The sequence below is a fragment of the Borostomias antarcticus genome (genome assembly GCF_949987555.1).
Source record: "Borostomias antarcticus genome assembly, chromosome: 8".
NCBI lineage: Eukaryota > Metazoa > Chordata > Actinopteri > Stomiiformes > Stomiidae > Borostomias > Borostomias antarcticus.
Window position 1 is genome coordinate 27,742,521 of NC_140241.1, and position 26,226 is coordinate 27,768,746.

At 50.1% G+C, this 26,226-nt stretch overlaps 1 protein-coding gene across 2 annotated transcripts in view; it reads left to right on the forward strand.

The window, feature by feature from the left end:
- The window catches only part of dym (dymeclin), a 61,740-nt gene that overhangs the window by 19,355 nt on the left and 16,159 nt on the right, over positions 1-26,226 (forward strand). For both annotated transcript variants that reach the window (XM_084442300.1, XM_084442299.1), the window contains exons 9-14: positions 786-968; positions 1,139-1,317; positions 2,007-2,132; positions 5,639-5,752; positions 6,060-6,154; positions 14,457-14,562. In XM_084442300.1, coding sequence (XP_084298426.1) covers positions 786-968; positions 1,139-1,317; positions 2,007-2,132; positions 5,639-5,752; positions 6,060-6,154; positions 14,457-14,562 — 803 coding nt within the window. The remainder of the gene's footprint in view (positions 1-785; positions 969-1,138; positions 1,318-2,006; positions 2,133-5,638; positions 5,753-6,059; positions 6,155-14,456; positions 14,563-26,226) is intronic.

The window sequence follows — 26,226 nt, forward strand, 5'->3', positions numbered from 1 at the left end:
CCCCACTTTCCTCCAGTGTGAACAGTTTCTTCTCTCTTTCTTCTCCTCCTCTCCTCTCCTCCAGTTTCTTCACTCTTCTCATCACTTGCTTTTATTTTCCTCCTGGGTCCAGTTTCTTCTTTTTTTCTCCCCCCTCCTCTCATCCCTCTGTTTCCTGTGTCCAGTTTCTCCTCGTTTCCTCTTGCTCTCATCCTCACCTCCTGGTCCAGACCTTTGAATCCGCCCACATTATCGGTCATGGCATCGTGACATAAAACTGTGGTTTCTCTGCTTAAAACACGATCGGCCCAATGAGCTCCGTGGGGGGATTAACCATTAACCAGTCAGCACCACGGGAGGGGCTAACGCCGTTATCGAGCCGGGGGGCGTTCAGCCCCGACCAAATTTAGCCAAAACGTAAACAGAAACGGTGGTGCGTCGAACACCGCGCCGCGCGCGTTTTAGCCGGATCCGTCGCGAGCGCCGCCTCTTTCGACACGCCGGCGTTTACCCGTCGCCGCCGATTGGCTAGCGCCTCCGACACGCCCCCCAGGCGAGAGAAGATGCACCTCAAACCGTTTTCCCCGCCGCCAAGCCTCTAGTGATCGGTTAGGGGGGAATCGAATCTCCATCGCTCACGGAAATCGGTTAGAGTGGAGGCAGTGTTGGGCTGCAGATGGAAACGAATCAACAATTCTGTCTGTTCTCAGATTCCGTCTGATATGAGGCAGCCTCTCATCCCTTTTTTTTCCCCCTCCCGTGTCCCGCGTTCTCCCCCTTTCTCCCCCCCCCCCTGCGCGTTCCAGCCGGGCTGTGGAACGTCTTCACCGGGGCTGCCACGGGCAAGGCGCCGTCGGGCCAGGAACAGAACCCTCTGCCCCTGTCCAATCAGAGCCTGCTGCTGCTCCTGGTGCTGGCCAACCTGACGGACGGACCGGACTGGCCCAACCCCTACAGGCAGGCGGTCACCTGCTTTAAAAACACACAAGGTGAAGAAGACCATCAGTGACCCATCAGCGCCGAGTACTACTCCGACTGGTCGTCATGTAGCACACAGCTGTGTGAACAGTATGAGTAAACTAGTCGTGTGTGTGTGTGCGTGTGCGCGTGTGTGCGTGTGTGCGTGTGTGTGCGTGTGTGTGTGCGTGTGTGTGTGTAGACACGTCGCCCCTGCCTGTGGAGCAGCCCCACACCTTCCAGATCAACTTCAACAGCCTGTACACAGCTCTGTGTGAGCAGCAGCGCTCGGACCAGGCCACCCTGCTGCTCTACACCCTGCTGCACCAGAACGCCAACATGAGGACCTACATGCTCTCCCGCACGGACATGGAGAACCTGGTGGGTTAACACACAACACACACACACACAACACAACACAACACAACACACACACACACACGCGCGCACACACACACAACGCACACACACGCGTGCGCACACACACAAAGCACACACACGCAAGCACACACACACACACCCACATTCGCTTCTATTTTAACCTTGTTTCTAAGTCACATTCTGCAACAGTGTCTAGTCAGGAGGAATGCAATCTTTCACAGAAGAGGCTGTTGCAACTAACTTACTAACTTAGTATTGAATCATTGACTCTGGCACCACCCACACATACACACACACACACACACACACACACACACGCATGCTCCCAGACAGACAGTTGCACACACACACACACAGTGACCCAGACAGACAGTTACACACACACAGTGACCCAGACAGACAGTTACGTACACACTGTTCCCCACTGTGTCCCTCCCTCCCTCCCTCGCTCCCTCCCTCCCTCCCTCGCCTGAGGAGACACTAGCTTGTGTCTGAACCTCCCTCCCCCAACACACACACACATGCGCGCACACATACACACGCGCGCACACATACACACACACACAGGCGCACACACATACACACACACACACACACATACACACACAAACACACACACACACACACACACACACACACACACACACACACACACACCCCTCCTGAGCGTATTTCCCTGTCCCTGCCAGGTGATGCCCATCCTGGAGATCCTGTATCATGTGGAGGAGAGGAACTCCCACCACGTCTACATGGCCCTCATCATCCTCCTCATCCTCACGGAGGACGACACCTTCAACCGGTGCATCCACGAGGTGGTGAGTAGCCCCCGCCACGCCCCCGCCACGCCCCCGCCACGCCCCCGCCACGCCCCCGCCACGCCCCCTGGGCTCCTGGCACGCCCACGGATGGTTCCGTTTCCTGGGTTGTAAAGTCGTTCTCCTGACTACAGTGTCTTCGCACTGTCCTGTCTCGTCCCTGCACCCTGTCCAACGTTGTGTCCATGTTATGCACCACGCCCGGAAGCAAATTCCTAGTACAGTGCTACAGTAGGCTATTTATTGATTGTATATATGTATATGTCTGTATGCTCGGCTACATTGAAATGAGGTCGCCCGATGATAACAGGCCATTGTAAATCCAAGTGTTCACAATAATGGCGAGTATACTCGCTATATAGGCTAATAGCGATTGAGTTCAGTCAAACTGACATTTAATTGTTCGTCTGTTATCTACAGTAGTAGCCTAGCCTAGCCTAGCCATTAACAGATAAATTCAGTTATACCCTCACTAACCCTCACTCAGCTCATTCAGTTTATCATTCATTGTAGGACTGAGCTAGCCTACAATTTGGGGGGGGGGTTAGATAGAAACCCGAAATCTCACTGTGTGGTTACGGTATATTTTATTTGTTCGTTGATACTTTCTCGATGATTCACGGTTTATATATGAAGCGGCATGTCCAGCTGGCTTTCCACAATTTGCAAGTAGCCTACACTATTAAGTCGATGGTTTCCTCGCTGTTTAGGGGATACATTCGATTCAAATGCAGACTGACCATTGGAGTTGATTCACGGCCCTATCAACAGTACTATTGTTTGTCTTGACTAAAATTATAATTGAAGTGTTCGGGTGTTGATTTAAACAGTCACAACAGTGTTCACTGCTATGCGATTAATGTAGAATTGATAACCTATAGAATAGCCCCATTCAAAAAGGTTTTGTTCCAATAACCACTGGCCTAGTGAATCTGTTGGCTCGCTCTTTGCTCTGCAATTGACATCGCTCGTCTTGCGCATTCGGTAAACGGATAAATTCACATCAGCCCATTTGTGTCAAAATACAGTAGCCCACATCAGCATGGTCGCTTGTAGAGTCTCCTATGGATACACTAGGCCTACCTCAGCGTTATATTTTGCCTCAGAGCATTTAAAGAACACGCTGATGATAATAATAATAATAATAATAATATAACTTTATTTGTATAGCACATTTCATACAAATAAATGGCAGCTCAAAGTGCTTTACAACAGAGAATTTACCTAGCCACAAATAAATAGTCATTAAATGATCTGACAGCTTCTTGCGTGACAACGAAGAGCAAATGATTCCCTAAAATCACTGAAATATTGCTTTACCTGGCTTGTTATCTGGGTTAATGCTAATAAATAGCTTTTCTAGCACTACGGGACAGCAATTAACGGTTACAACCTAATACCATATAGCTTACCTTCCAAATGACATGTGAGCCAAAAAATTGATACATACGTGAATTAATAAAACGTTTATCACCACCAAACAAACATTTAATTTCGTCCGCCATATTTCTGCCTATGATGTCACAAGTTGGTAAGTTGGGTACCAAAATATTTGCAGAGTTTTTGCTCCGACTTCAGGGGGCATTCAAGTGAATTTTCCCAGTCAGGAACTCAGCATCTTCTAGTCAGGCTGTCCATGTCATAGTAGAGTAGCAGCATTGACCACCACACTCTGGGATCTGCTAGTCAGGCTGTCCATGTCATAGTAGAGTAGCAGCATTGACCACCACACTCTGGGATCTGCTAGTCAGGCTGTCCATGTCATAGTAGAGTAGCAGCATTGACCACCACACTCTGGGATCTGCTAGTCAGGCTGTCCATGTCATAGTAGAGTAGCAGCATTGACCACCACACTCTGGGATCTGCTAGTCAGGCTGTCCATGTCATAGTAGAGTAGCAGCATTGACCACCACACTCTGGGATCTGCTAGTCAGGCTGTCCATGTCATAGTACTGTAGCAGATTTGACCACCACACTCTGGGATCTACTACTAGGCCTACTTATGAACTTATTTGTTCATCTGAAGCTTGGACCGTCATCTGTGACTGGATGAGACTGGAGCCTGGACGGCGACAAGCAATGAAATAGTGTATCAAACCAGCTTAACATTTATTTGGGAACACTAGCTGGCTAGCATAAACTAGCTGGCTAGCATAAGCAGTTTGTTGGCATTTTGTTTTGACAGCTGATAAATTGATATGTTGCATAGCAAACCCTTTTTGTTTTACCAGAATTATATATTTTTTGACGATTGACCGTCAGGTGGTCGTATAACCGTTGGAACCGACGGACGTCAACCATCGGTATTTTGGCATGACGTCATCGGAAGTCCGTCTCTCTCCCCCTCAAGATTCCTTAACACTGCCTCCAAGGATATTGCTTGGCTGGACAGCCAGGCAGCTGCCTGCCGTGTGGGACTTGGCCCCTGGGTGATTCAGAGGGGGCTGGGGCTCTCAGTCTCACTGACTTCATATTTATCTGCCCGATGATGAATTAGCCGGGGCTTCGGTCAGAAAACCTACGAAGCACTTAGCCACGCGGGCCGGTGCTTGACTCTGTCCCCCTACCTCCATTACCCCTCAGACCTCCATCAGTCCTGACATTTTAAATCCATCTCTCTCTCTCTCTCTCTCTCTCTCTCTCTCTCTCTCTCTCTGACTCTCCTCTTTCTCTCTATTGTCTTCCTCACCTTACTCTCTCTCTCTGTCTCTTTCTCTCTCTCTCTCTCTCTCTCTCTCTCTCTCTCTCTCTCTCTCTCTCTCTCTCTACTCCCCCCTCTCCCTCCCTCTCTCTCTCTCTCCACCTTCCTCCCCCTCCCCGGTACGTGTGGAGCCTGTCAAGCGCGTACCCTCGGAGCTGCATGTGAAGGTGTCTGGTTCAGAGGGCTGTGGAGATAGGAGGAGGATATTGGCAGCGCCATCTCTGGATGCGTCTTAGATGAGCGCCCGTCCACGTTTCTCTGTGATGACATGTCACCCCCCCAGCGTGGACCTAGGGTTAGAGCTCGGCCATATATAATCGATGGTGCGTTTATGGGTGTGTTTGTGTATAGTCTACTGTACATGGTTGTTGTAGTATGGTTTTTCACACCAGGTTCTTGCTTTGTCTATTGGTCACTGTTGGTTGTCATCAAGCAGGGACTTTGTCACTGTGATATGATAATGTAGTGCCAGATTGATGAACATACATCATATGGCTGTGTGAGAGTGTGTGCGTGTGTGTGTGCGTGCACGCACGTGTGTGTGTGTGTGTGTGTGTGTGTGTGTGTGTGTGTGTGCGTGTGTGTGTAAGTAATCTGGCCAGTATCATGAAATTATCTTTTAGCTTTGTACTGTCTCTGCTTGTTTGACAGCACTGATAAGAATGACGTTTGAATGAGGTCCTCTGTGTTCTAACCACAATCCTGGGAAAGGAGACAAGGTTCCTCATTGGTCCCCGTGGTCTTAGGAAGAAGTGAGTTGTGTTACTGATGTCATGTCTGTGTTTGTCTGCTGCGTGTGTCTCAGGTGCTGAAGAACATCACGTGGTACACGGAGCGCACGCTAACGGAGATCTCCCTGGGTAGTCTGCTGATCCTAGTGGTGATCCGCACCATCCAGTTCAACATGACCAGGACCAGGGTGAGACACACGCACACACACACACACACACACAAACGCCAACACACAATAAGCATACACTAGCACAAGCACACTCATGCACCACACACACACACGCCACACGCACATACACACACACACACACACACACACACACACACACACAGTAGCTAACACAAACAAATAAGCCGTGTTTTCAGTCTTAGGTTTCATGAAGGAATGTGTCTGTGTGCGTGCGTGTGTGTGTGCGTGTGTGTGCGCATGTCTGTGTGTGTTTGTGTGTGTGTGTGCATGCGTGTGTGTGTGTGTGTGTGCGTGCGTATTCCAGGACAAATACCTGCACACCAACTGCCTGGCGGCACTAGCTAACATGTCGGCTCAGTTCCGCTGTCTGCACCAGTACGCCGCCCAGCGCATCATCAGGTGAGCCCCGGGGCCGGCCACGCCCCCCCCCCACCGTCCGCCCGCCTTCACATCACACACCCTCACCGCTTACTGTAGAGCCAACCAATCAGGACTTCCCCCAAACAGCATAGGACCCACAGCGCACACACACGCCATCTGAACCAGGGCTGTGCAAAAGAAATCCAGCTGAGTATGGCGATATTTTTTTCTATGATACTTAAGCCATTTAAAAAATAAAAAAAAATATGAGGAAGGAAAATATTCATAACATGAAAGGGAATAGATATACAAAATGAAGGGTAGAATTCAATCATCGATACATTATTCATGTCTTAAACGGCATTTAAAATGTCTTTCCATCCCCTCCGCCCTCAGGATCACCTCCAGGGAGCGGGGGATGGAGTTGCATTTTCGACCGTGTTCAAAAATGTTCAGTAAATCATGTCGAGTATTGCAACGTATCACAATATGTATCGCATCGCAATGTATGTGTGATACTGTATAATCGTACCCTGACCCATGTATCGTAATAAAGAGCATATCGTGAGGTCCTCGCCAGTACCCAACCCTGATCTGAACATTTCCATAACAACATGGCCGGCAGCAACCGTGATCACAACAACAGAACCATTACAGTATCTAATGGTTCCCAGCTCAGTGCTTCCAGCTGAGAACCCCGGTTCCATACTGGTGGGTTTGTGGAGTCATAACTCCTCCTCCTCCTGTGCGCCAGAGGTCTTTGTGGTTTGGAGTGTGATGGAATTAAGCACAAAACACACGTCAACTAAAGGTCAGAGTTAAGGTTGATCATTTTGAGTAATTATTCTGTTTTGTTTCTGTTTTGTAAAATTCCCCCATTGGGTGGGGTTGGCCTGTTTCATAAGCTGCTTGGTGATTTGGCTTCTCTTAATGCCGACCTGAAACACAACAGATCATGGGTTGTCCTGGAAACCCCTGTTTTCAGTCATGTGGTGTGTCGAGAGTGCCAGTAAATGACCTGTAGACTGGTGCGGAGGCATTGTTCATACCTGCTGACCGTCGGGCTGGATGTCACGGAACTAGACAGTGTGGTTGGAGTTGAATGGAGACATCTTGTTAAGCCCTCTAGTCATGCCATGAGTCAGTCAGAGACGTTGATGACTCCAAGCTGTCGACGGTGCTTTGCACGGTGGCTGGCTGGTTTGCTGGCTGACTGGCGGGTTGGTTTTGCTGGCTGGCTGGCTGGTTTGTTGGCTGGCTGTTTTGCTGGCTGGCTGCTTTGCTGGCTGGCTGCTTTGCTGGCTGTTGGGCTGAGTTGTTGGCTGGCTGGTTTACGGGCTGGCTGGTTTGCTGGCTGTTGGGCTGAGTTGTTGGCTGGCTGGTTTGCTAGCTGTTAGGGTGAGTTATTGGCTGGCTGGTTTGCTGGCTTGCGGGCTGAGTTATTGGCTGGCTGGTTTGCTTGCTTGCGGGCTGAGTTATTGGCTGGCTGGTTTGCTAGCTGTTGGGCTGAGTTATTGGCTGGCTGGTTTGCTAGCTGTTGGGCTGAGTTATTGGCTGGCTGGGTTGCTAGCTGTTGGGCTGAGTTATTGGCTGGCTGGTTTGCTAGCTGTTGGGCTGAGTTATTGGCTGGCTGGTTTGCTGGCTGGCTGGTTTGCTAGCTGTTGGGCTGAGTTATTGGCTGGCTGGGTTGCTAGCTGTTGGGCTGAGTTATTGGCTGGCTGGTTTGCTGGCTGGCTGGTCTGCTGGCTGTCGGGCAGAGTTGTTGACTAGCCGGCAGTGGTAGACCAGTAGACTATGGTGAGCAGAGCTGATGTTGATTGGTTTGGGGAGAACATTGTTTTTGTGGGGTCCAGTCAAGACCACACGCTCTGCCGGTCTGACGGACACACACACAGTCACACACACACACACACAGCCTGGATCATTGTCTGTCACGGTACAGTAAACTGGAACGACCACACTAGAGACACTCCATTCTGCCTCTCATCAGTTCATTCAGGATTGTTGAATAATGTTGTGGCCACGGGGAAATGGAACAGGAATACTATGTTCCGTAGGCGGATACACACCACACACACCCGCATGCATACACACACACACACACACACACACACACACACACACACACACACACACACACACACACACTCTCTCTCTCTCTCTCTCTCTCTCTCTCTCTGTGGTGGGTTATGACTAAGAAGAGCACAGTTCGCGTGTCTCTCCTCTGGCTGGGTGGGGATGTGGTTGAGACGGGGGATTTGGCAGAGTTGGGGCGGCCAGAGGAATTTCCTCCAAGGGATTTCCAGAATGTCAATTCAAGGATTTCCTATTAATTGACTCTTAAAAAGGGTCCTATGTAGGGCCATATATTCCGAGGCAGCAGAGGGTGAAAATGGTTTCCACTACATTAGTCCAGAGCACCCCACCCCGCACCCTCCCCTGAAGGCTAGTGACGCGGACATGTCAGCAGCACACATGCCGATTGGCCCGTTCGTCTGTGTGCGACAGAGGTGGTCTGGTGATCCGTGCAGGCGCGATGACGAGGACGCCCGCCCCGGGGCCCGCGGCTCGCGCTGACGCGGTTCGGTGGCACGCTGCCTCCCCCACACTGCGCCTCTCTGCCCCGTCCGATCGGCGCCGTTAAACATTCGAAGAATTTCCCAGAGAAAAGCTATAAATATGATACTTTGGCAAACAGAAAGAGAGTGGGAATGATAAACTCCTTCTTCCCCGTCGTAGCTTTTCTTTTGGGTTTTTCCTCCTCGCCCTCTCCTCCCTGCCGCCCGCCTGTCTTCCGGTTGGACGGGGGTCCTCGCCTGTTCCGGGCGTGGCCGGCAGAGGGGGAGGGGCTGGCCCACTTGGCGTGCTCATTCACTCTCACGTCCTACGCCATTAGGTTATCCAACTCTCTTAGGCTATGCCCCCCCCCCCTCTTTGCTGGATGCATTGCTGCATGAATGCGCAGGGCTTCAGTCTCTCCGCATGAAGGAATGGTGCCTGAGTGGCCGCCCGCCTGTCCCTGTCCCTGTCCCTGTCCCTGTCTCTGTCTCTGTCTCTGTCTCTGTCCCTGTCCCTGTCCCTGTCCCTGTCCCTGTCCCTGTCCCTGTCCCTGTCCCTGTCCCTGTCCCTGTCCCTGTCTCTGTCTCTGTCCCTGTCTCTGTCCCTGTCTCTGTCCCTGTCTCTGTCTCTGTCCCTGTCTCTGTCTCTGTCCCTGTCCCTGTCTCTGTCCCTGTCCCTGTCTCTGTCCCTGTGCCTATCCCTGTCTCTGTCCCTGTCCCTGTCCCTGTCCCTGTCTCTGTCCCTGTCCCTGTCCCTGTCCCTGTCCCTGTCCCTGTCCCTGTCCCTGTCTCTGTCCCTGTGCCTATCCCTGTCTCTGTCCCTGTCCCTGTCCCTGTCCCTGTCCCTGTCCCTGTCCCTGTCCCTGTCCCTGTCCCTGTCTCTGTCTCTGCCTGAGTCACTGTCCTGCACGCCATGCCACGCTCTGAGGAGAGCCAAGTTACCAGCCGGGCGCGGCTCTCCGATCTGTCTCCATGGGCTAAGGACTGTGGACAGAAGGAATAGGCCTGCATCTCCCTCTCAATAGCAGCCTTTCTGCATGCAGTCGAAGCGATTACATAAAGAAGAATAGGTGGTTGTTATGCCAGAGAGAGAGAGAGGGTCCGTGGTTGCTCTGTGCTCATTGCGGTAGTGGGGGACCCCAGGTGCAGCTCAGCGGCCCCTCAGTTATAACAGAAGGCCTACAGAGGGCCCCATACTGTCACACGCCCACTCCCGAACCGTCAGCAGGCTCAGCAGTAACTTTGTCTCTACCTGTCATTAGCTCAATCATTGCTAAAGCTGGTGATTAATAATATGTGTGTGTGTGTCTATGTGTGGGGGTGGGGGTGTGGGTGGGGGTGGGGGTGGGTGGGGGTGCAGACAGCTGGACAGGTGCAGCTCTCTCATGTTAGCACCGGGTCATTGTGTGACGCTAGTGCCCAGTGCCCATGGAGCCGTTATAGTTATTTTCTATCCATCTATCAATCTTTATACAACGGGTAGTTCTGACCTTGTAATCCGATTGGTTAAAGGCGCAGTAAGCGGTTTGGCTCAAATTCTCATTACATCCCGACTAAAATGAAATACGTAAATCTGTTATCTGCGGAAGTCGCAGGACTGTAATAACTGTGTCCAATCATTTTGAGTTGTCAACTTGAAATGATTGGATGGCTCACCTGCCTGTTAACCTACTGTACCTACAGTACCAGCCTAGCGAGTGTTTTTCCCCAGTTTGGAGGAGGAGCTTTGGAGGGAGGCCTGATGGGAGGAGCGGGGATTTTGTTGGTTGCATTTTAAAAAATCTTTAGGAAATCACAGACGGCATACTGCACCTTTAAGAGCTGTTGTTTTTTCATGATATACCACGGGTAAAGCCTCTTAACTGTCCTACAGTATATGAATTATTACTTTGCCACGTTAGCTAAATAGCTATCGCTAATAACGTGGCAGCATTACTAGCATCTAGAGAGCAGCAGCATCCCCACAAACTCATCTTATACATGTGCGTTGCAAACGTTTTGTGTTGGCATGCTAGGATGCCCCTTGCTACAAACTTTCCATAAACTTTCCGAATGTCACACCTGTGAATGCACTGGTGCTGCGCTCTTTGTCAGCTCTGCTTGTTTATAATAAACAAACAAAACAAGTTGTGTAATGAACGCACATAATGTACTGTAGCTATTGTTGTCTTAAGAGTTTGTGAAAAAAATAACTTTGATGAAACTTGTTCATTTCATCAAGCTATGCTAACATTCTCCAGCTGGGTCAGTTATTCATGACTGGAAAGCTGAGTGTAACGTTATTGCGACAGGCAGTCAAATAACGTAATCATACAAGTTTAGCTAACATTTATTTGGAAAGACTAGCTAGCAACCAGTTTGTTGCCATTTCGTTTTGATAACTGGGCAGTTTATATGTTGCACAGCAAATATGCAAATATGGAATAGCAGGTTTTATCCAGGGGTGGGAAACATTGCTGGAAAAATAAGATAAGGGACACTTTCCATTTCACTTTCGGTTCCGAACCCATGTTAATTTTTGGATATTATCGCTGTTCCTCCAGGGAATAATAATTCAAATACCATTTGAAACTCTGTGATACTGAAAACATGATAGTTTTAGGAACTATACTTTTTTAACCTTTGGGAGTTCAATAAATTGGTATAAAAGACACTGAAATAGTTGGTAATTATCCCATAATGTTTCCCGATAATGTAACCCGTTGTATAAAGATTCAAGATGCCTTATTAGGCCTGTGCTTCATAGTAGTTTAAGGGACTAAAATGCTTGGGTTCTGTCTCCTCAGCCTTTCAGCAACAACAGAATAATCATTTACAAGCTGATATAATAATAATAATTAGAATTATTATTATTATAATAAAAAAGAACAGTGCAATGCAATAGAAGAGCGCTATAGATAAACAATAAAAAGTGAAAGTATGGTGTGTGAGGCGTAGGAGCGTGCATTGTTTGCAGGGTAGATGGGGAGGGAAGTGGGTGTTTGTCCCCACACGGTCTGACTCCGTGACTTAAACGAGCATCTGTTTGCGTATCCTTGTGTAAACGCCGTCACCGTCCTCACATGCGTGTCCGGCGTGTGCCGGCGTGGCTTAGAGGGAGATGGAGAGAGCGAGGGAGAGGAGAGCGCAGTCCAGCCGGTGTCCTGGTCATTTGCTGTTCCCCACAGCAGGTCACGGTGACTCAGCCTCCAGCCGCTGTCTAGACCGCAGGGGAACAATGGCGCAGGCCGCGGCAGGGGCCGGGGGCCGGGGGCCGTAATGACGGCTGAACAAGACTCCGTGCTCACTCGGGTTCCCTGTCAATTAGGGACCCGCTGTGTCCCAGACACCTTTATAAATGGGATGTTTGTTCACGGCTCTGACAACAGAATACCAAGCCGCAACGTTCAGGACTTGTACACCGTGTATGTGTCCGCTTGTGTGTGTGTCCGCTTGTGTGTGTGTGTGTGTGTGTGTGTGTACTAGAATCGAAATAACCCTTCCTGCCCTGTCTGAAGCTGGCAGCGGGAACATGAGTGTCATTTGAAAGGCTGCATGAACGACAACATTTAGCGCGCGCGCTACGTCGACCGGTGCGCGGCTCTGTTCCTGCCTGACGGCGCCAACCCTTGGCCAGACGGTTCACACACACACACCGAGCTTAATGATCCACCGGAGAGAGGGGAACGCAAGACAATAAATACCCTTATTAGCTGCCTTACAGGACAATGTTTCCTCACTCCCCACTCATCAGGCCACTGTCTGCCTGAAGAACCACCTAGCATAGGTCTGTGTGTGCGTGTGTGTTCGTGTGCGTGTGTGTGCGTGCGCGTGTGTGTTATTAAGCTCTGTCCTCCCCTGTGTGTTGCTAGCAGACTGTTTACTCACTGCTGTTTGTTATTAGTGAGCATTAGCGGCGGCCATCTGCTGTGTGTGGAGTGGCGGGCGGAGAGCGCCGCTGTGTTCCTTTATGACTAGTGCTGAGCGACGGACAGTGTGTGGGTGACGCGTGTGTTTGTGTCTGCGTGCGCATGCATGTGTGCGTAGTATTTTCTAGACCTGTGTTGATGAGTGCGTGCGTGTGTGTGTGTGTCAGAGACGGTATGTAGTGGTGCGTGTAGGTGTGCGTGTGTGTGCGTGTGTGTGTGTGTGTGTGTGTGTGAGATATGTGTTCATCCCAAGGTCAGTGAGCAGACCCTGAGAGTGGTGATGAGGTATATACATCACCATCCTCCAGCCATCACACACACACACACACACACACACACACACACACACACACGACTGACCGACCTCCAGGAGGACCGACCTGCTGAGCCCAGGCAGGGATTGGAGCCCTGTGCTGCTGACGTCTGGTGATGGGCAGGCATGGAGGGCAGGGATGAAGGCCGGGCCAGTCGCTGGACTATAGCAGTGCCCTCTGGCTTGTAAGGATATAGCGTTGTTGTAGCCCTTCTTTCTTCTTTTTATACTTTATTTTTTGGGGAATAGCTTTTACATTAACAGTAAAAGACAACAACAACACAGACAGGTCATCACAAAAAACAACAAACAAACATACAGGTCATCATGGGTATCACAGTTTTAACTTCAATCCTGGGCAGTTAGCTTTGCTTTGTAGGTTACTCTATCCATACTTTGTCCATTAACCTCAGAGGGGGAGAAGTTCTACTGTGGAACACAGTAACACAGCTTCAAGGTGGTTCTCCAGTCCATATCAATCTTAGCCCAAACCATATTTTTGTTTTACAGTGGGCTCCAGACATTCTTTTGCTTTTTTGAGATTTAAACACATTTAAACACCACATTCTTTGTCTTGCTGTTTTATGCCGCGCCTGCGTTCGCTGTTCCCTTTGAGATAATTGCGAAACCCGCGATACGGTGGCTTTCTGTTTGTGTACGTTTGAAGGTGAAGAGACAGATAGAATAATCTAGTATATAGTATATAGTATAATAGATGTTCTGCAAGGTGGAGAGCCATGCTCTGGGTGACTCATACCGAGCTTTGTTTACCTGGAGCCTGAAGCGTCACACACACACACACGCACACAAACGCACACGCACATCTGCTGCTGTTGTTGTGAATGGGTCTGCGAAAGAAAGAGCGAGCGACTCTGTGAGGAGGTATGATTCATCGGAGTATTTTTTTATTCTCTATATAAAGAGCAGCGTGCTTGCGAGCGCTCGGCCTCTCTGTCTCGCTGGATGAGTCACGCTCATCCTCCTCCTGACGAGCGTTGCCACAGCGTCGGACCGCGCGCGGGTTCTCGGGGGCCGTTTCCGCCGCTATTTCCTCGTAGTGGTTTGTTTAATTAGACCTCTAACTGCACCAGCTATCGGGATGTCAGTGCCGAGGCCTCGCGCCACGAAACAGAGAGAGTGCTGCCGGTCGAGTGTTGCCATTGACGACCGGTCTGTCGTTGATCAATCATCCTGAAATGTCTCTCAGTGCCACTATGTTGATGGGAACTCATCCCGCCCTTATCAGTGACCGCTCAAGATTCAAGATCCTGTATTGGTCACATCCATCACGCACGTATAACAGAGTCAAATTCTTGGGTTCTGCCCGGCAACTCAGCTGTGCAGCAACAACAGACTGAAATGCACAGGATAATAATAATGCTCTTCTCCCTCCCTCCCTCCCTCCCTCCCTCCCTCCCTCCCTCCCTCCCTCCCTCCCTCCCTCCCTCCCTCCCTCCCTCCCTCCCTCCGTCCCTCCGTCCCTCCATCCCTCCCTCCCTCCCTCCCTCCCTCCCTCCCTCCCTCCCTCCCTCCCTCCCTCCCTCCCTCCCTCACCTGCTCAGTCTGTTTGCACTGCTGTCCAAGAAGCACAACAAGGTCCTGGAGCAGGCCACCCAGTCTCTGAGAGGACCCAGGGGGGGCGATGACAGCAGCGCCCTGCCCGACTATGTAAGTACTGCTATGTACGCGTGCACACACACACACACACACACACCTGCACCCTCACCCTCACCCTGACCTTCACCTTTTGCCTGTCCGGGCAGTGTGTGCTGTATGTGTGCGTCTGGCTCGGTGTCTGGTCTGTGTGCTAATGAATGTCTGGATGCAGGCGGGGGTCTCACCGGGGCTTCATCAGCATGTTGACTCGTCTGGGTGGGGGGGTTGCTGTTGTCGATGTCTGGGTCTCTCTGTCTGGGTGGGTGTGTGTCGGGGGGGGGGGCGGGGGCGGGTGTCTGGGTCTCCCTGTCTGGGTGTGTGTGTGTGTGTGTGTGTGTGTGTGTGTGTGTGTGTCGGGGGGAAGGGCTGGTCAGACCTGAGGGGGTCCCCAGCCCCAGGCTTCTATCCTCTCTGCTGTGCTCTTTATGTGTGTGTGTGTGTGTGTGTGTGTGTGTGTGTGTGTGTGTGTGTGTGTGTGTGAGTGCATGCGTGACTGTCTGACTGTCTCCCCCTTTTAGATTGCCTGCTGTTTTCATGGTCCTTAATGTCCCTTTTGCCGTTCAGTCCTAAAGACATAAGCAGTAAAGGAACACACACGCACGCACGCACACACACACACACACACACACACACAAACACACACACACACACAAACACACACTTTGGCTAGAGTGGCCTTCGATGCAGAAATCTTTCTCTCCCTTGAGTCCCATATTGTGCGTGAACTCTGCTATGGGATGTCTCCTCTGTCGCCACGATGACCCGTTGGCAGGGGTCAGATCCGGTTTAGACCAGAGTCCGGTCCCAGGGCGCAGGGATGTGGGCTCTGTTGATGTGTAGCCTGTCTCGTCTAGCGCTGTTGTAATACAGGGCTCCCCTGCCAAAGAGACCTTGCTCTCAGAATGACTCCCTGTCTGAATAAAAGTTCAATCAAAATCAAATAAAAGGAGGCTCCACTGTGGCTACAGACGGTATTTAGGCGTCTGTCTGGGTGATAAGAGTCTCCGGGCTGCTGTTGTTCTGCAGAGGGAAGTCCTGCAGTCAGAACATACAGCATAGGTCTTGTTATGGCAACATTAGCCAGTGTGGGAGCTCTCCCCAGTGTCACCGCCAAGCCAGCCAAGCCATAGCAACTCTGTCTGGGGGGGGGTCAGGCTGTCTGCATAGGGAAATCAAAATGCATGCAGGTAGTGGCATTGGTATGCATGACACACACACACACACACACACACACAAGTCTCATGGATATTTTGCTTGCAGAACAGTGTTAGTAGTTGCAGTGCCACGCTGTGAGAGTGTGGTGTGAAAGGGCTCTGTGCGTATGTATGTGTGTGTGTGTGTTTGTGTGCGCGCGTGTGTATGTGTGTGTGTCGGGGCAGGTTGGTCCTGGCAGGACAAAGGCAGATTTTCAAGCTCCGCTTTGCCGTCAGGGCTGATGACTGATCTGCGGCGATGCGACGCCACACACTCCAGCCCCTCACAGACACACACACTCCAGCGCCTCACAGACACACACACTCCAGCCCCTCACAGACACACACACTCCAGCCCCTCACAGACACACACACTCCAGCCCCTCACAGACACACACACTCCAGCCCCTCACACACACACACACTCCAGCCCCTCACAGACACACACACTCCAGCCCCTCACACACACACACACACTCCAGCCCCTCACAGACACACACACTCCAGCCCCTCACAGACACACACACTCCAGCCCCTCACAGACACACACACTCCAGCCCCTCACAGACGCACACACTCCAGCCCCTCACAGACGCACACACTCCAGCCCCTCACAGACGCACACACTCCAGCCCCTCACAGACACACACACTCCAGCCCCTCACAGACACACACACTCCAGCCCCTCACAGACACACACACTCCAGCCCCTCACAGACACAGACAGGGTGGGGGAGGAGGGAGGGGGTGGGGGGCACGTGTCAGTAATCAAAGCTGACTTCACCAAGGGGCTGGGGCCGGGCTGTAACAGGCCTCCTCCAGAATCACACACAGCGTTGCCAACATGTCGCTAGGTTTTCCCCCAATTGACCTAATTTTGTATTTGTATTTTGTTTTGCTTGTATGTAGCTAGTATGAAGCATGTTGTCCCCTCCAATGCATTTAGCGACAAAATGATGCATCAAAATGCATTATTAGCAGTGTCTATCCCATCCCACTCCCAACACATTTCCTGTCCTCTCGCGAGCGAACGAGGCGCTGCAGCCGACCCTAGAACCCCCGGTTCCCCCAGTTCCCCCGGAACCCCCGGTTCCCCCGGAACCCCCGGTTCCCCGCAGCGCTTACGGACCTCCAGCCGTCCAACGGCGAAAATATACCGGCCGTAATATTAAGCGCGGCAACAAACACTGGGGGCACGGGGCAGCATTAGAAAACCAGCGTCAGTTGTGCCTTGTAATCACTGTAGTGTAGCTCGTCGGGCAAGACGCCTTTTTGCTTTATAATAGCGAGACCCTGGGTTTATCTCCTCATACATTTTCATTTTCCACTCTGTGATGACAGGCTGTGTTTCATGATGGAAGAATGTTTTGTATGTAGGTAAGAATCGTTGTATGTAGTTCCTAGGTAATTTTTATTTTTTTAAAGCGGTAGTTAACCGATATACTTAATATATTTGTAAATCGCTTTTCTTTGCGTTTGCTTCATACGCCATTTTTAGCCTACATTTCCCGCAGGGAGATTTTGTGGCCTCCATCTGCATCACACAAAACACTCACCAACATCACAGTGATACACGCATAGTAGGCTACATAGATCATACACTCATGCAACATGCTTACATTTGTAGTTATTTAAAGGGGTTGTGTGCTATTTTGGACATTTAGCTTTATTTGTGGTCTGTCTACCATGAACTTGAAACATAATTTCACTGCGTTCCAGTGTTGAGCTAGTTACAATTTTTAAGTGGGCTCCCACTGGGCTACAATGGAAGTCAATGGGGCATACGTAAATGCGTTGGAAAACTATGATAATTGTGCTTTTCCGAAACGGGAAGCACAGGGTGTAATCTTAAAAGTCTCAGTATGGTCCCCTGTGAAATGTATTACAATCTGAATATTTTTACATGTTTGGCATGGCTTGGACATAAGCATTCCCCTCAAGCTTGTTTTCACTGCTCCTATAGAGGACAATGTGCAAGTCATGCCAAACACCCAAAAATATTTGGATAGCGATACATGTAATTTAGCTCCATTATTATTATTTAGCTAAATCAACAGTCAATACATGTTAGAGAAAATACCTGTCCTTATAGTGAAACGATTCCCATCCAGACATGAAATAGGCCTAGGCCTACTATCTGAATTATGATGTTCAGCTTACAAAATTGTATAGACTATTTCCTTGTCAAAAAATAACATAGCTGGACTTTTCCTAAATAAACTGATTTATTATTTGTTTAAAACAGATCACAAACAAGTAGCATATTTCAGTTTTCTATCAAATCATTAATGTCAAACTTGTGCACGAAAATGCAATGAAGCAGTGCGCCATTCTCTCTTGCAGCAGGCTATTGAGTGGGAACTGTTTCTCTGACAGTTACATTGATTATTATTAGGCTATTAATTACAGGGACCCCCCCGAAAAATATTTTTTGTGGCCAACATGCACAGCAGCCAGGAAATAGTGTCAAATCATAAAAGCAGATATGTTCAAACCAGATAGTTTCTTGTTTCTTGTTTATTAGGATCTCTTTTAGCCATCGGCTAGTCTTCCAAGAGTCTTCAACTAAAACATACAGTACAATACAATAATGCAGAAAATACTACAATTCATAAATAGAATTCAAGAAAAAATAAGAAAAGAAAGAAACATGATAGTAAATACAATAATAACAGTAAAATACAATAGTTCAAAAACACAGCTACTTACAAAATCACACATCTAGAATTATTGTAACAAAAGATTGTAAATTGTTCGTAAAGAATAGTAAAGAATCAAATCCCCTCGTTGGCCTATAACCTATTCTACTAAAATCATATTGTAATATCTTGATGGATTCAAGAATTCTGGATTCAGACTGTGATTCTCAGCAGTCCGTTTGGTGGATTTTATAGAGCAGCAATGCTTCTAAAACAGAGCGTAGAGGCGTCAAATAGAGCTGCTCAGCCGTGGTCGCTGGGCCTGTTTACACTGAATATAATTGAATCTAAAAGGCGCGGCTGTTTTTACGCCGACATGCGGTGTCGGTGTATTTTGGCCTGAGCCGTCTCAATGGCTCTTTCAACCCATTATGCAAATGAAGCCGATGACGTCATCTACTGACTTCTAGCGACTTCGTAGACAGCCAATAGCTACCTTGCTTACAGGAGATTTGGCAATGCTGGTCACACAAGGGATCTTTTCCTCTGGCTTACTGGCGTGCACGCACATAGACACACATGCACACACACACTCACTCACACACACACACACACACACACACACACACACACACACACACACACACACACACACACACACACATCCAATCCTCTTCTTCTACTTCAATCTTATCTTTCTTCATCTTATATATTCTCTCTCAGTCCTCTGACACTATCATTCTCTCTCACACACCACCATTTCTTTATCTCTCTCTGTGACTGTTTATGTGTGTGCGTGTGCATGTCTTGTGTGTGTGTGTGTGTGTGTGTGTGTGTGTGTGTGTGTGCGCGTGTGCGCGTGTGTGCGTGTGTGTGTGTGTGTATGTGTGTGTGCGTGTGTGTGTGTGTGTGTGTGTGTGTGTGTGTGTAGAAGGGAGGGGGTTATCGACTCCAAACCCTGGCCTGCTCTCTGTCAATGCCAGACTGAGCAAACATGTTAGTGGTTTTAATCTACCCTGTACAGGTCTAGAGCATCTCTTCATCTTCCTCTCTACCTCTCTCTCTCTCTCTCTCTCCCTCCTCCTCCCTCTCTCCCTCTCTCTCTCTCCCCCCTCCCTCTCCCCCCTCCCTCTGTCCCCTCCCTCTCCCTGTCTGGATGTAAAGGTGTAATAGAAAGCATCTGGCTCCGACAGTGTTGTGCTCTGGGCTGTGGATGGGAGGGGGGGGGGGGGGTCTGTGTGACTGTGTGTTTGTGTGACTGGCATCTGGAAACAATGCAATCTGGCTCAGCCTAGCTCTGCTCCAGAGAGAGGGAGAGATAGGGGGAGAGGGAGGGAGGCGGGGGGCTGATGTTTGTTTAATGTGGGATTGTCCAGAATCTGTAATTGGTCTTTCAGTAAAAAGGGAGGGGGGGTGGGGGGTGTATATTAAAAAGACTGTGGGCTTAGTGTGGGCGTTTTCCTACTGCGTCAGTGCATCATGTTCCACCAATCTCCCCCTCTAACACACACGCACGCACGCACACACACAGACACACACACGTACACACACACATAAGCGCGCGCAGCTCCCTCCCTCCATCTCTGGAGCGGTGTGTTTGTGGAGCTGGCTCTGGTTAGTGTCAGGGATTAGAGAGGGTTAGGCCCTGGAGCCCCCAGGGGACAGGCCGAGGCCTCTAGCCTAGGCAGGGGCCGCTCTCTCTGGGGACCCGTAGACCCCCTGACAGGGTGGTCCCTGTAGTTAATCCTGGATGTCACGTGTGTGTGAGTGTGTGTGTGTGTTAGGGTTACACACACACACACACACACACACACACACACACACACACACACATTCTCAGTCCCATCCCCCAGCAGAACATCCCCGGTCCTGTCATTGTTAACTACGTGGGAGCAGCAGCAGGAGTCGTCTTTGATCCTGATGCATTCTGTTGTTGTCTCCCTGGTTTGTGCTGTTGTTGTTTTATATCTGTCTCAGCCCCTCCTCTCTAGCTGTTCTCTTGGAAGAGAACACAGAGTCTCACACACATGGCCTGCAGATCGCAATGTTTTTAATTACACCTGTGTTTACCCTGCAATGTCAAAATGGCTGCTGGGAAAAGCAATTTTGCTATTGTGACTGCAAGGTTTCTTTTTCTACTGACTTATAAAAACGAGTTCTGATACCTGTTGGAGCACTTAGTATGGACGCCAACTAAATGCTGTACATCTGTTATCACTCCAGTCAACTTATCTGCTAGTTCTTATACCTTTTGGAGCAATCAGTAATTGACCATTTAGTCTATTAAATGCCCGTCTCCCCCCCAGGACATGTTGTGTTTGGCAAGTCCCATCTGAATGATAGCTTGGTTTAGCTATTATTTGCAAGCTTACTACTACTATTGGGTCGACAATAGAAGGCACTAATGTTGTTGCATTAGTGCATTCTGCTTAGCAACGGCAACGTAACTCTAGAGTAGGCTGGCATGAGGTAATAGTTCAGTGTTTGTATGGGCAGGCACACTCGTTTTGGGCAAAGATGCAACTCCTTGATGAGCAGGCAGCTGGAACGCTGGGGGCGGGGCTCTATGCATAGCAGTATTTCTATTGGCTTGCGGCTCGGATTAGTATTTTATGTAAAAAAATTAGCCCAAACGTATAATAATTAAAAATCCGACCCTGTCTTGGTCTGCCTGGGACCCCTGCGGATACCCAGGCTGACGATGTCCAGATAGAGGGACGGATGGATGGACAGGCCGAGATTAGCTCATTTATGTGTTAGATAAATATCACTCTCTCTCATAGGGAATGATCAGCAAAAACAATTGCAAACCAAATCTATTTAAAAAAATAATGGAAAAATATATATAACAAAAAATATATTAGATAACTATATAACAAAATATTCAACAGACACTTGTGAAAGCAGCGACAATCAAATCCACAATGTCAGAATCCATAATGCATTTCGCATATCTAAACGGAGACTCAACCGTAGCAAAGGGATGTAACCCCTTTGTCACAAATCTTGTCACTCGGTGACAATCATCCACTTCCTGCTTTCTCATCTGCTCCTTCAACGTGAAAGGAGGAGGGGGGTGTCTGGGCGGAGCCCGAGATGGTGGGGTGCTCTCTGGACATGTCTAGAAGAAGAAAAAAAATAAAATAATAACTTGTATACATCACTCGTTAAGCTTGAATATAAAAGGCGAATGTTAGCTCATCAGGGTTTGTACCCTGATAGACCTCGCTACTGTTAATGTTAGCTGTGTCTGGGGCGTTAATGTTAGCTGTGTCTGGGGCGTTAATGTTACTGTTAATGTTAGCTGTGTCTGGGGCGTTATTGTTACTGTTAATGTTAGCTGTGTCTGGGGCGTTAATGTTACTGTTAATGTTAGCTGTGTCTGGGGCGTTATTGTTACTGTTAATGTTAGCTGTGTCTGGGGCGTTAATGTTACTGTTAATGTTAGCTGTGTCTGGGGCGTTAATGTTAGCTGTGTCTGGGGTGTTAATGTTAGCTGTGTCTGGGGCGTTAATGTTAGCTGTGTCTGGGGCGTTATTGCTACTGTTAATGTTAGCTGTGTCTGGGGCGTTATTGTTACTTGAGGAAAGCATCGCTGTCTGCAGACTATTCTTCTTGCTATCTCAAGAAGAATAAATGTCACAGCTTAGATCTAAGTTTAGCTCAAAATACGTAGGTGTACTGCAAATTAGAAAATGTTGCGACAAGTTAGAAAATGGCTTTAGATTTGAAATTACCAACTGCTGCTAGACTGGAGTTCTTAAGATTCTACCATTTGTGTGAATTTTCAAACAACACTGAATATTTCCAAAACTATAAATGGCATCGCTTAGATATGTGAACGTGAATGAAAGCATGACAGTCTGAAAATGTGTTTAATATGTGAAAAGTACTGTGAGAATTGTAGGAATAGTGGAAGTTTGGAAAATTGTTACCGGTACACCCGTCTAGCCTACAATAAGAGAGCGCTTACTTTAATCTGTTCGTAGCATGAGATTTAGACCAATCAGGAGTCACCATTACCGTTGCTCACCAGCACTATACAGGGCAGTAGACATTTTTACGAGCAATCTGTACTGCACCGCTGACTTCATCACCTGGGTGTGATTTTTTTTTAGTAAAGCTAAGCCCATCTGCCGAACGTTTGCTGAGGTCAGCCATGGTCCAGGATGTAAACAGAAGTGTCTCTTCTCATGCTATGCTGACGTACTGCGCAGCAAATGATGTGACGCTAGGTCTGCGTAGCAGGGCCTGGCAGATGAGAGCAACCGCCGTTCTTCAGGGTTCGTCCTTTGTTGAAAACACCGGTGTGCCAACCTCCTCTGTGCCCCCCCCCCCCCCCCCTCTTGCTCTCTCTTTCTCTGCACCTGCCCCCTCCCTCCTCTCTCTCTCTCTCTCTCTCTCTCTCTCTCCTCCCCCCTCCTCTCTCTCTCTCTCTCTCTCTCTCTCTCTCTCCTTGCACCTGCCCCCCCCCTCTCTCTCTCTGCACCTGCCACCCTCCCTCCTCTCTCTCTCTCTCTCTTTCTCTCTCTCGATCTCTCTCTCTTTCTCTCTCTCTCTCTCTCTCTTTCTCTGCACCTGCCCCCTCCCTCCTCTCTCTCTCTCTCTCTCTCTCTCTCTCTCTCTCCCTCCCTCCCTCCCCCTGCACCTGCCTCCCTCCTCTCCCCCCTCTCTCCCTGCTTGTCTGTGTGCTTCTCCCTCTGCCCTTGACTTCCTGCTTCTCTGTGTGCTTGCCTCCCGGCGTGGCTGCCTGCGTGACTGTCTGTCTGTCTGCTCTGCTCCCTCCCCGCGCCTGTTTCTCTACAGGCAGTGGGGGGGACGCCCCCGGCCGCCGTTTCCCGGGGCCTAATGGCAGGGCCAGCCAGTCATTATGACAGGCCTGCTGTGTCCTGGCCTTTCACGGCTGCCTCCAGCCAGTCAGTGCCCACGCTGTACACACACACACACACACTGAGCACACACACACACACGCTCGCTCCCTCCACAGACACGTGCACACCCAGCGTATCCCTCTTTTTCTGGCACTACAGTATCTCTGCCTCTCTCTCTCTCTCTCTCTCTCTCTCTCTCTCTCTCCCTACCCAGCTCTCGCCCTCTCTCTCTCTCCAACCCCCCCCCTCTCTCTCTCTCTCTCCCTCCCTCCACCCCCCCCCCCCTCTCTCTCTCTCTCAGAAGCTGTATTGAAGTCTGAGCCGCCATGTCAGCGGCCTGTATGAAAGCTCCTGTAATTACCCAGCCTGAGCTCTAATTGAGCCTCCAGAGTGCCTGCGTGCCTGCCTGTCTGTCTGCCTGTCTGTCTGTCTGTCTGCCTGCCTGTCTGTCTGTCTGTCTGTCTGCCTGTCTGCCTGTCTGTCTGTCTGCCTGCCTGCCTGTCTGCCTGTCTGTCTGCCTGTCTGTCTGTCTGCCTGTCTGTCTGTCTGCCTGTCTGTCTGTCTGTCTGCCTGTCTGTCTGTCTGCCTGCCTGTCTGCCTGTCTGTCTGTCTGTCTGTCTGTCTGTCTGTCTGCCTGTCTGTCTGTCTGTCTGTCTGTCTGTCTGTCTGCCTGTCTGTCTGTCTGTCTGCCTGTCTGCCTGTCTGCCTGTCTGTCTGCCTGTCTGTCTGCCTGCCTGCCTGTCTGTCTGTCTGTCTGCAGAGCTGTCTGTCAACGCCCTGCTCTGCCACAGCACCCTGCTCACGGTCAACCAGTCACCCAGACCCCCGCTCCTCCAGACGTGACCTCGTCACCCCCTCCCTCTTTCCCTTTCTCCTGCAGAATGATAAAGTGCGGGGCTACGATGAAACTGCTGACTGCGTTGCGGTTCTTTTTCTCTCTCTCGCTTGCCCCCCTCTCTCTCTCTCTCTCCGTCTTCGCTGTAACTGATCACTTCCTCCACAGACAGGAAGTCTGCTTGTTTGCCTTTGGAATAACAAGGCCTGTGCTGCAGTGGTGCGAGAAATCCTCCCCTTTTAATCTGGTCCAGTTCATATGACCATAAAAGGCTTGAGGCGGGGGGAGGGGGGGGGGGGGTCGTGGGCAGGCCGGAGGGGAGGATTGTGGGGCGGTGACGAGGGAGGGAGGGGGGCGGGCGCTCCATGAAGTGGTGTGATTATGAAATGCTGCCGCCATAATGCAGGTCAGAGAATGACCCATTTAGAGGCTCCCAAAAGACTGCTGTTTCTCAGCCTGACAGCCGTCTGTCTGTCTCTCTCTCTCTCTCTCTCTCTCTCTCTCTCTCTCTCTCTCTCCCTCTCTCTCTATCTCTTACCCTCTCTTTCTCACACTCTCCCTCTCTCTCACACTCTCTCTTTCTCTCCCTCTCTCTCTCCCTCTTTTTCTCTCCCTCTTTCTCACACACACTCTTTCTCTCCCTCTCTCTCTTTCTCTCCCTCTTTCCCTCCCCCCCTCTCTCTCTCTCCCTCGGTCAGTGCTGGGGGTGGAGTGACGTTGCGCCTGGTTTTCAGCCCGCGCTCCAGACAGACCTATTGGGATGCGCAGGCTGCCATCTATACCCCCCCCCCCCTTCTCCCACAATGCACCGGGAGCTCGGAGCGGGCCTCTCCGCTAAGCTGCTTGTTCATCCAGCTCCTGCTTCACAGGGATTTCCATGTCACACACACACACACACACACACACACACACACACACGCTAGTTTTGTTGCAGTCGCTCATCACCTGGCCCTCTCTGTGTCTGTGAGTGTGACTGGGGCAGAGTAGACAGATAGCAGAGCAGGGCAAACAACCCAACACACACACACACACACACACAGCCCTCAGACAACACAACCCAACACATACACACACACAACCCTCAGACATCATAACCCAACACACACACACACAGCCCTCAGACAACACAACCCAACACACACACACACACACACAGCCCTCAGACAACACAACCCAACACACACACAGCCCTCAGACATCATAACCCAACACACACACACACAGCCCTCAGACAACACAACCCAACACACACACAGCCCTCAGACAACACAACCCAACACACACACACACACACACACAGCCCTCAGACAACACAACCCAACAAACACACACACACACAGCCCTCAGACAACACAACCCAACACACACACACACACAGCCCTCAGACATCATAACCCAACACACACACACACACACACAGCCCTCAGACAACACAACCCAACACACACACACACACACAGCCCTCAGACATCATAACCCAACACACACACACACACACAGCCCTCAGACAACACAACCCAACACACACACACACACACAGCCCTCAGACATCATAACCCAACACACACACACACACACAGCCCTCAGACAACACAACCCAACACACACACACACAGCCCTCAGACAACACAACCCAACACACACACACACAGCCCTCAGACATCATAACCCAACACACACACACACACACAGCCCTCAGACATCATAACCCAACACACACACACACACAGCCCTCAGACAACACAACCCAACAAACACACACACAGCCCTCAGACAACACAACCCAACACACACACACACAGCCCTCAGACATCATAACCCAACACACACACACACACACACAGCCCTCAGTCATCATAACCCAACACACACACACACACACACACACACACACACACACACACACAGCCCTCAGACATCATAACCCAACACACACACACACCCCTCAGACAACACAACTCAACACACCCACAACTCTCAGACAATATAGAGCAGGGCACACAATAGTAGACACACGCACACACAGAACAGACAGTCCCTAAGGCCTATACCAACCCTGTGTCAAACAATGAGTGCCCAAATCTCATGGCACAGACTCTCTGCAGTGTGAGTGTGTGTGAGTGTGTGTGCGTGTGTGT